We start from the raw sequence: 12,028 nt of genomic DNA, 5'->3' as shown, positions 1-12,028 counted from the left end.
GTAGAACTTTAAAGCAAGAGGTAGATAGTCACCAGAGGCACGCAGAGGGGCAAGACTTGGGACAGCAACAGATTTTTTTATTGTATAAGTAAAAAGTTGCTTTTTACACTTCATATCAGGTACATAGTCAAAATGTCAAATTAGCCCATCAAGACACAAGGAAACATGAATCTATGAGAAATACGTCATTATCTATTTCTCTAACCATTGGCATAATTGCATTTTTATATATTATACAAAGGAAATGAATAAGCTTGTGTTTCTAAACAAAGCCACCTTCCGCTCACGATTATCAGTCACATTGTGCTATTTACTACACCCAGTACAGGCAGAGCACGCACTTTTCAGCTACTGTCACCTCTTTGGTAATATCATGGCGCCTTGCATGTCTCTTAATTTGTATTACTCTAAATCACACCACTTACTGCAAAATTAAGGCTGGTGACTCAAATCCTGTGCTGAAAGCAGCTTTATTTTTATACCAACAAAGATAATTAGTGCAGTATTCAAATTTACTTATAAAAAAAGCCCAATAAACTGCAGGAATGAGACGAAACTCAACATAAAATGTACGGCTATAAGAACAGATCAAAAGATTAATGAGTAACATTGTACATAGTGCAGTTGTGTGGTGTCTAGAAGGCCATAGTCCCTTTTTTTTACCCCTATAACATCTTCCTCGCCCCTCATATAGTTCTTGTGTGCTGGAGAGACCTTGACTGTTGAAATGTGACAAAGCCAATAGGCCAGAATCAAGTCCATCAGGAAGAAGAAAGAGAAATATTGTCTGTGTGAATCAGATGTTGCTTCTGTAACAGATTTAATGGGATTGTCTTATAAAAAAAAAAACACATCTATATGCTCTATTATGCTGAATGTGCTTCTTAAAGGGAAGGAGAGGGTGATGGTCAGGATGCCTTCCGTTAACTATAATTCAAAGATGTTTTATAAAAGTTACTCCATTTATCCATATTTCTCTTATTATCTGAATGGCCACCATGTAATTCTACCAAAAGTGTTTGGGAAAATGCTTTAGCTGGGTACGTCTTCCCATAGGAAAATCAGCTGTTCACCCACAGATAATGAGAAACCCTTTCAAAATATACATCATAGTGTGCCATCTACAGATCAGTACAAACATGTCCAGAGTTAAAAAAATATACCGTAACTAAAAAAAAGACTTATTATGGCTGACGTGTCCCACTCTTAGTACTTATTGTTTGTGGCTGCAAAATGTCACCCTAGTGATTGCAGGTAGGGCCATCTTCTGTGGAGTCCGCACATCCAATCCACTTCAATTCCACATTTGCCATTGATTGGTTTGATTAAAAAATGTGGTAAAAAGCCACTATGGTGAAGAAACATGAAGCTATTATGGGCAGAAGCTTCTTTAGATATGTTATTTCTTGATCATTATGATAATTACACGCATTGTTTTATATTTTACAGATTTCAGTACATCTTTATTACATTCCAATATTTCACAAAAATAAGCATGTAACGCTGCCAAAAAATTCAGCAATTTTTTTTTAAAAGATAGAAATACGAGTAAAGAAGAAAATTTACATAAAAAACAGCTCACACATCAAATAGTAAGTGCACCAGGTTGAGGCATCAATCATTTAGGAGGCACCTGTAATCGGCCCGGCAGGAGTTAATATCAGGAAGAAGATCTCACACATCTTTCAGCTCCACTATTTTCCGTCTTATTTGCTTGATGTCTTTTTGGACTTTTCTACTTTCTAGTTTCACTTTTGTCTCTTGAATTTGCTGAAGAGAATTCAGAGATTCCTGTATTGCCTGAAATCCTGAAAATGAAACAAATGAAATGAAAATGACAAATGAAAAAGACAAATGAAAATTAAATATACACACCCTCTGTTTTTTAATTGGTACGTCTGCTGAACCCGCTTAATCCAGAATACCCACTGAACCCCTGAACCCTCATGCATTCCTCAACCTCTGTTTTTTAATACTTCAAACTTACAGTATGCATATTGATATGCCCATGCTTCTCACACCTAGTGTTATCCTTCCATCTTTTTTTGCCTTTTTCTCCAGCTTTGATGCTAGTCAAATGTCCTATTAACTACAATCTGTTAATTGCTCCCTGCTGTGAACCGTCCTCCAGCCCCCTCCTCCTCCTCCCTCTCTCACTCACCTGGCTTCATTTCATGGACATGTGAATGGTATAAGTTGAACAGAGCAGGTCAGATATGACCTTGGTCAGATTTGATATCATTTGAAGTGACATCTTTAAAGGGATACATCAGAAATATACCAGACATAGTCCAGAAATCGGTCAGAAGGTAAGACTAACCACTGCTTTCTTATTTTACTTGCCTTTCTTTTCATACCCTGCTGTTTAACCATGCTTACATTTGCCCTCATCGTTTTTGCTCCACTAATCTTCACTCTCTTCCGCCATCCTCAAACCCCTGCACCCTTGAACCAAATAACTATCTCCCCCTCTCTCTCCCCCCACCTCGCTTCATCAGCAGACCTGCTCCTTAACCTCAGACCTCTCCTACTAAAATACAATACAAGTCGGTCACTCTCACTCACGTGCTTTCCCTTTCTCTGCTTCTCACTGCTGGTGACATATCCCCCAATCCTGGCCCCCCTACCTCATACATCCCACTAATCCTCACCCCTATCTTTCTCACACTAAGAGAAACTACCGCAATCCCTCACACTTAAGACCTGTGCCACTGACCCCCACCCTCCCGCACCCTCTCTCTGGAGCACTTTGGAATGCCCGCTCCGTCTGCAACAAGCTCCACGTGATCCGCAACCTTTCCTTCCTGGCCCTCACTGAAACCTGGCTGACACAGCCTCCCCGGCCGCACTGAGTTATGGTGGCCTCCACTTTACCCATACTCCTTGCCCTGGCAACAGACATGGTGTAGGACTGGGTTTCCTCCTTTCTAAAAACTGCTCCTTCAACCCTATCCAACCCCCACCCTCACTTATCCTCCCTTTCGAGGTTCACTCTGTCCGTATCTACTCTCCCTCTAATCTCCAAATGGCTGTCTTATACCGACCACCGGGCTCAGCCACTGCCTTCATCAACCAATTCTCCACCTGGCTCCTCCACTTTCTCTCTGCTGACATCCCCACCATAATCATGGGGGACTTCAACATCCCCATTGACACCCACCAGCCAGCAGCCTCCAAACTCCTGTCACTTACCTCATCCTTTGGACTTACTCAGTGGTCCTCCACAGCCACCCACACAGATGGACATACATTAGACCTCATCTTCACCCACCTCTGTTCCCTATCTAATCTCACAACCTCTCCTTTCCCCCTATCTGACCACCACCTACTCACCTTGTCCTCACCTGCCCCCCATGTCCAGCCACTAGCACATCCTCGCACGCCTAGGCACTCAGACTCTCTTCTACCTCTGTCCTCCATATCTTCACTTCACAACACAGACAGTGCCACCGCTTTCTACAATGCCACCCTCACATCAGCCATTGACTCAGTCGCCCCTCATGCATGGCAAAGTGTGACATCAATAGGCAACCCTGGCACAACAACCTCACCAAAAAACTTCGACAAGCATCCAGGGTCGCGGAGCAGCGTTGGAAGAAAAGACGCCTGCCAGACGACTTCACTGCTTTCAAACAAGTTACACTTGCCTTCAAATCAGCCCTCACCTCTGCTAAACAGACCTATTTCATAAACCTTGTATCTTCATTATCCCACAACCCAAAACAACTGTTCAGTACATTTAACTCTCCTCCGCCCACCACTGCCACCTCCAACTCCACTCATCTCTGCTGAGGACTTTGCCACCTACTTCATAGAATCATAGAGTTGGAAGGGACCTCCTGGGCCATCTGGTCCAACCCCCTGCTCAAAGCAGGATTCGCTAAATCATCCCAGACCGATATCAGTCCAGACTCTGTTTGAAGACTTCTATTGAAGGAGAACTCACCACCTCTCTTGGCAGCCTGTTCCACTCATTGATCACTCTAACTGTCAAAAAGTTTTTTCTAATATCTAATCTGTGTCTCCTCCCATTCAGTTTCATCCCATTGCTTCTAGTCTTTCCTTGTGCAAATGAGAATAAAGATCCTTCTGCAATGTGACAGCCCTTGAGATATTTGTAGACAGTTATTAAGTATCCTCTCAGTCTTCTCTTTTACAAGCTAAACATTCCCAAATCCTGCAACCTTTCCTCATAAGACAGGGTTTGCAGACCGGTCACCATTCTGGTCGCTCTTTTCTGAACTTGCTCCAGTTTGTTGCTGTCTTTATTAAAATGTGGCGCCCAAAGCTGGACACAGTATTCCAGATGCGGTCTGACCAAAGGAGTAGAGGGCAATAATGACTTCACGTGATCTAAACTGTATGCTTCTGTTAATACATCCTAGAATTGCATTTGCCTTTTTTGCTGCTGCATCACACTGTTGTCTCATATTCAGTCTGTGATCTAAAAACAAGATAGACCAAACAAGGCAAACCTTTACTGTTCCACCACCCCAACCACGCCACATACCAGACCTCTGCCCTTCCCTAATAACCTCCCTCTCCAACATCACTGAAGGAGAGCTTACTCATCTCCTTTCTAAATCACACCTCACCACCTGTGCAATTGACCCCATCCCTTCCCACCTGCTCCCCAGCCTCACTAACATGATCATTCCAGCCCTAACCCATCTATTCAACCTATACCTATCTTCTGGTACCTTCCCCTCTGCCTTCAAACATGCCACCATAACACCCATCCTCAAAAAATTAAACCTTGACCCAATTGCTATGCCCAGTTATCGCCCCATATCACTGCTCCAGTTTGCTTCCAAACTCCTTGAATAGCATGTCCATGCTCAACTTTCCTCCCACCTCTCATCTAACTCCCTCCTTGACATCCTACAATCTGGCTTCTGCCCCCAACACTCCACTGAAACTGCCCTGACCAAAATTACTAATGACTTACTCACAGCCAAAGCTAACAGACAGTTCTCCATCCTCCTTCTCGACCTGTCCTCTGTCTTCGATACAGTCGACCACTGCCTACTGCTACAAATTCTTCCCTTGACATCAAAGACCTTGCCCTGTCCTGGATTGCCTCATACCTTTCTGACCACACAATGAGCGTTTCCCACTCCCACACTACCTCCTCATCCCACCCTCTATCTGTTGGAGTCCCCCAAGGCTCTCTCCTGGGACCCCTACTTTTTTCCATCTATACTCTTGGCCTAGGACAACTCAAAGTCTCATGGCTTCCAGTACTCCATTCAGTATAATGGGCCCCACTTAGTTCTCCATACAGTTTTATGGACCCTACATAGTCCTCAATTCAGCATTATGGGCACCACATAGTGCTCCATACAGTATAATGGACCCTATATATTGCTTAGTTCAGTATAATGGGCCTAATATACTTGCTATATATATAATGTACCAACGGCGCTAGCGTGCAGGGCCGATTCAGCAGCGAGTAAAAAAAAAAGCCCACACACCACCAGGGGTGAAAATAAACAATTTAAACAAAATGATACTCGCGCTATGAATCAATAGAGAATAAAAATATAGATATACATATATATAGTTACCTGTAGGATCAAGACAATAAACTCATAAGCATTAAATGCTGGAAAAACTGAATATTGATGGATCAAACCACAAAAAAGGGAGAACATGTTACTGTCACTGGATATTAAAAAGCCTTTGACTCCATTTCCTGGCCTTATCTGTTTGCGGTCTTGCGGAAGTGGCAGTTCCCTGACCACTTTCTTTCTTGGATTCACGCTCTTTACAGCTCCCCATCCGCTTACGTACGCTACAATGGCTTTTCCTCTGCACTTTTCCCCATTAGTAGAGGCACTTGGCAAGGGTGCCCTCTTTCACCCTTATTATTCCTTTTGGCATTCGAACCATTAGCTATTCATCTTCGCCTCAACTCTAATATACAGGGTGTAGAAATAACGTCAGTTTCTCACAAGCTCTTTTTGATCGCAGATGACATGCTACTTCTTCTATCAACCCCTCAGACATCTTTGCCGGCCCTACTTCAAACCCTTAGTAATTTTGAATCTATCTCCGGTCTACAAGTTAATCCTTCAAAATCTTATGCCATGAATATATCCCTCCCTTCACCTATTGTTTCACAGCTCCAACACGACTTTCCGTTTCAATGGGCCACTAACTATCTGGATTACCTAGGGGTGAAACTAACTGCCAGTTTAGACTCCCTTTATGCAGCCAATTATCCTCACATGCTCCGCAAACTCCGTCTACTACTTCAGTCATGGGAGAAGGTACATCTCTCCTGGCTCGGCCGGGTACGAGCACTAAAGATGACCATTCTCCCCAAATTACTTTACTTATTTTGTGTCTTGCCAGTCCCTGTCCCTTCACACTACCTCAAAATAGCCCAACGATTAGTAGATGCTTTTGTTTGTCGAGGTGGCCTCCCCAGGGTTAATAGAGCTACCCTCTACCATCACCGTTTGAAAGGAGGCTTGGGAGTTGACAATCTTTCTAAATATTACCATGCAGCCCAATTGGGTCAACTGACCCTATATCATGCCTACTCCGAACCCCCACTGTGGCTATCTCTAGAGGCCCCTGAAATTCACTCAGGTACCCTCGACACACTACTATGGATTCTCCCAGCCCAGCGAAAACACATCTCGAATCCTATTATAACGCACTCTCTTAGGATTTGGGACTCGTTGAAATATTCCTCGCAGCTAATCTCACCATTTTTACCCCTCGCCCCCCTTTGGGGCAATTTCCAGTTTCCCCCAGGCATGGAATCCCTTAGGAACTTTCGTTTATGGGTCGCTGCAGGGATAACCAGAGTCCACCATCTTTTTAACGTTGACAGGATTATTCCATTCTCGGTCCTGAGTGAAAAATATAATTTCCCCCCGGAGAGATATTTCGCTATCTACAACTTAAAAGCTTTGTCAACTCATTACTAAAAAATTTCTACTCCTTTACTCCCTTAGAACAAAAATGTCATCAAAATCCACATGCTACAGGTACTATATCTCTCCTCTACTCACATATCAACTCCTCCTCTCATAGGCGCTGCTTAAAATACACTTCTCGCTGGGAGTCCGACATTGGTTCCACCTTGACAGATTCGGAGTGGTCCCAAATTTGGTCCTCCTCTACTGGAGGAATATTAAATACCCTTATGCTGGAAACTAACTATAAGGTGTTAACCCGATGGTACCTGACCCCAGCCAGAGTGGCTAAGGCAGTCGCCAACTATTCTCCAAATTGCTTCAGAGGGTGCAACTCCACAGGAGATATGTTCCATACATGGTGGCTATGCCCGACCGTACGTAGATTTTGGATCAGAATCTACCATTTGGTTTCCTCTATAACAAATATAAACCTTAAAAAAAATACTTACAGATAAAGTCGGTAAGTTTGAGAAAATATGGCTTCCCTGGGCGGAGTACGCCAACTACACCCCCTTTGCCACACCTGTATTTCATCTAACCAACCCAGATCCCCCTGATTCTGATTGAATCATTAACGATAATTGGACACAACATACCTCCCTCCTCGGGCTTCCCCCCTCCCCTCCTTTACCGCCTACCCTGTTGTTAGTAAGTCTGTTTGTTTGTCAAACGTTTACATGCTCTCTTATGCATATTGCAAATACAGCTCTGTATTGAGATTTGATATCACCTTATTTGTAAAATGTAAACTTTCAATAAAAAAAATTATTGTTCAAAAAAAAAAAAAAAAGGAGAACAAAACATAAGTTTTAAAACTAAAATGCAAGATCAAGTGTCCGGGTTAGGCTCTAGTGACTAAGAACATGGTCGGTATTACGTTCTAATAGTTAATTAAAAACACCTACCAAGAAGCGAGGAGCGCGCCGCCAGTTCCCAATGCTGTGGCTGAATCGCGACCCCAGATGGCGGTGGCTCAGCCCCCCGCTGTCTCCTCTTGCCCTCCAGCGCAACCCCATGCAGCCACGAGCCTGGCCTCCCCGGCCAGTAGTTCCCCCCAGCGGTGTTAGGCTGCTCCACAGGCCTGCCCACCAGCATTAGATTAGAGGCGGGAACCACCGCTGCCCGAGCCCCACCCACTCTCCATGCCACTCCCACTTCTGTCCATCAAGGACAGGGTGCACGGCAAGACCTGCCCACCCATTCAAAAACCAGGCGGGAGAAGGAATACCGACCCCCGCCCCGCCTCCCCAGTGGGCGCAGGGAGGCCGCCCATTAGGGGAGGCAACTGGGCTGGGTCAAGAGCTTCAAATGCTGTTGCAGAGCACGAGGTTCCGTCCTACCAGATGGCGCAGCTGACCTCCGAAGGACTGGACAGCAAGACATGCTGGACAACAAGAAGCAAGATAACCCCCACACCTGAAGATACAAGTGTAAGGGGACATTAAAGAAGACCGCAGACAACTACTGCTCTCATCATTCCACATACACAATCATTCGGGCAAAGGAAGACAACAGGAGACATGTCTGCTGCTTCAGGGAGTATAATGTTGGATATCAGGTCTCACTATGGGGATGTGAAGGCTTTTGCCTTATACACCATGCACTGCGGCAGTATCTGATCCTGTATATATAATGTTAAAACATCTGTTTGTGCTTGCTATTCATTACTGAGCCAAGGGTATTTAACCCCACCGAGTGCATGATGAGCCATCCCTGAGGGAGGAATCCGTGCTATTCCGAAACTAGTAGGAAATTTGGCTCAAGCAGCACTTTCGTTATCAGACATCACGTGACTGCGCGCGTCACGTGATCTGGATTATCATCGCAGGTCCTGCCAGACTCACACCACGCTGACCGCGGGTGTCTACAATCTATAATGCGGCTGGTATGCTGACCGCCGTTGGACTGTGCCTACTTTGGTGAGCGATCATTTATGCTCTTTTCCTTGCTTTCACGCTATTCACGCGGGATCTATCACTGTTGGAGGATTTTCGGATGTTTGTCTGCACCTGGAGCCTGTTACCAGCCGGAACAGAGCTCGGTGAGTTATTTGTTTTTTTCATCTACTGATTGAGAGACTCCCTAAACGATTAGCAAGTATACGCCGCTGGCTTCTACTGCTTAAAAGTCCGCTCACAGCGGTGAATTTACTGCTTAAAAGTCTGTTCACATTAGTGAACCACCTGGCGCTTTCCACTGCACTCCTATTCAGAGGTAATAGTCACAGTGGGGGTATGTGCAAGTTACAATTATAGCACTTCATGTTTCCCCCAGTGTGTTTTCGGTTTTATGTCTGCATAGGTATATAAGAAAACAAAAAGCAAAAAACACAAATATCCTGAAATAAAAAGTAAAAAATAAACTGCAAATAATGCATTAAGGTAATAAGAAGGGTATTTAGTAAACATAATTTTGATCAAAATAAAGTACAAGCCATCCCCCCACATCACGGCAACCCTTGTGGGACAGTCCCTACTCTAGTATTTAAAACCTTGTCAAGTGACATGAATGTGAACAAGGATCGAGCGACTGAACCACTAGTAAAAGCTTAGGCCAGACAGGATGGTTTTCCCAGCTCAGAAAGAGGGCGGTTACACCCATGTATGCACAGAATGCACAATAAAATTAATACAAAACTGGAGTCTGAACTGAGAAAGTTAGTTAATGTGTATGCACAATGTAAGTGCATATTAACACATGACAATTAACCAGAGAAAACAAAAAGCAAAAAACACAAATATCCTGAAATAAAAAGTAAAAAATAAACTGCAAATAATGCATAAAGGTAATAATAATAATAAGGGTATTTAGTAAACATAATTTTGATGAAAATAATGTACAAGCCATCCCGCCACGTCACGGCAACCCTTGTGGGACAGTCCCTACTCTAGTATTTAAAACCTTTTTACAAAATACCCTTATTATTATTATTACCTTTATGCATTATTTGCAGTTTATTTTTTACTTTTTATTTCAGGATATTTGTGTTTTTTGCTTTTTGTTTTCTCTGGTTAATGGTCATGTGTTAATATGCACTTACATTGTGCATACACATTAACTTACTTTCTCAGTTCAGACTCCAGTTTTTTATGCATAGGTATATGGTAGGTGTTTTTAATTAACTATTAGAACGTAATACCGACCATGTGCTTAGTCACTAGAGCCTAACCCGGACACTTGATCTTGCATTTTAGTTTTAAAACTTATGTTTTGTTCTACCTTTTTTGTAGTTTGATCCATCAATATTCAGTTTTTCCAGCATTTAATGCTTATGAGTTTATTGTCTTGATCCTACAGGTAACTATATATATGTATATCTATATTTTTATTCTCTATTGATTCATAGCGCGAGTATCATTTTGTTCTAATATAATTGCTACACAGTATAATGGGCCCCAAATATTGCTGCATACAGTATAATGGGCCCCATATATTGCTGCATACAATACAATCGGCACCATATATTACTCCATTCAGTATAATGAGACCCACATAGTTCTCCATACAGTATAATGGGCCTCTCATGGTGCTCCATACTGTATAACACCCTATATATTGCTCTATTTAGACTAATGGGCCCCACATAGTGCTCCATACAGTATAATGGACCCTGTATATTGCTTAATTCAGTATAATGTGCCCCATGTATTGCTGCATATAGTATAATGAGCCCCATATATTGCTCCATACACTATAATGGGACCTATACAGTGCTCCATACAGTATACTGGGACCCATAATGAGCCCCATATAGTGCTCTATACAGTACAATGAGCCCCATACATTGTTCTATACAGTGTAATGTGCCCCACGTAGGCCCCATACAATATAATTGGCCCCATATAGTGCTCCATATACTATGTTAGTCCAAATGTAATGCTCCATACAGTATGATGGGCACCACATAGTCCTCCATACATTATTATGGGCAAAACATAGTCTTCCATACAGTATTATTGACCCTATATTTGCTCCCTACAGTATAATAGACCCTATATATTGCTCCATTCAGTTTAATGGGCCCCATATAGTGCTCCATATAGTATAATAGGCCCCATATAGTGTTCCATACAGTATAAGCCCCATATATTGCTCTGTACAGTATAATGGTAACCATGTAGTCCACATACAGTATAATGGGCCCCATATAGTGTTCCATACAGTATAATAAGCCTCAAATATTGCGCTATACAGTATACTGGGCCCAACATAGTACAGCATTTTGGACCCCATATATATCTCCATTCAGTATAATGGGTTCCACATAGTGCTTCATACAGTATAATGTGCCTCATGTAGTGCTTCATACAGTATGAGTCCCATAATGTTGCTACATACATAATGGGCCCCATATAGTGCTCCATACAGTACAATGGGCCACATATATTGCTCCATACAGTATAATGGACCCCATATATTGATCTATACAGTATAATGGGCCCCACATAGTGCTACATACAGTAGAATGGGCACTATATACTTCTCCATACAGTAAAATTGGCTCCATACATAAAAAATAATCAAATACTCACCTTTCACCCGATGCTATGGCTTCCTCAGCATTTTCTGACCCTCTGCACTGCTCTGCACAGAGGACGTTCTGTAGTGGTTATATCAGGGACAAAAGGAGAAAGCAAGCGAGTATTCAAAATATAAGCCTAGGTAAGAAAATGGTATAAACAAAGTAGCCCAACAGGTGCAATGGATCATTGCAACCAGGTCTTAGCTGAATTAAATTACTGGCAGCCCGAGGCTGTCTGCTGGGGTTTATATACAAAGGAGCCGGTGGCTCCCAGTAGAGAGATAATCGCATACCAGCTCACTGCAGGAAAACACAGGTAGACAGGAAGGCGACAACTAGCCTCAGCCATCTTAAAGCTGCAACACACGGCCGACGTCCATCAGTTACCGCAGTATTAGTGTGGCACCGTATAGTGACCAGTGCAAAACTATGCTTAAGGCCCCTTTACATATAGCGATGCACCAGCGATCCGACCACTATCCGACCCGGTCAGGATCGCTGGTGCATCGCTAAATGGTCGCTAGTGAGCTGCCAAACAGGCAGATCTCACAGCGACGTAGCGACGCAGCAGCGG

At 43.2% G+C, this 12,028-nt stretch overlaps 1 protein-coding gene across 1 annotated transcript in view; it reads right to left on the bottom strand.

Annotated features, from left to right (window-relative positions):
* Window positions 1-60: 60 nt before the first annotated feature.
* The window catches only part of FAM81B (family with sequence similarity 81 member B), a 132,757-nt gene continuing 120,789 nt past the window's right edge, over window positions 61-12,028 (bottom strand). The window contains exon 9 of the mRNA XM_073590631.1: window positions 61-1,808. Within this exon, the coding sequence (XP_073446732.1) occupies window positions 1,675-1,808 (134 nt within the window). The 3' untranslated portion in view covers window positions 61-1,674. The remainder of the gene's footprint in view (window positions 1,809-12,028) is intronic.

Source organism: Dendrobates tinctorius, unplaced genomic scaffold, assembly GCF_039654945.1.
Source record: "Dendrobates tinctorius isolate UK_male_01 unplaced genomic scaffold, ASM3965494v1 ptg000003l, whole genome shotgun sequence".
Lineage (NCBI taxonomy): Eukaryota > Metazoa > Chordata > Amphibia > Anura > Dendrobatidae > Dendrobates > Dendrobates tinctorius.
This window is presented reverse-complemented; position numbering and strand designations above follow the sequence as displayed.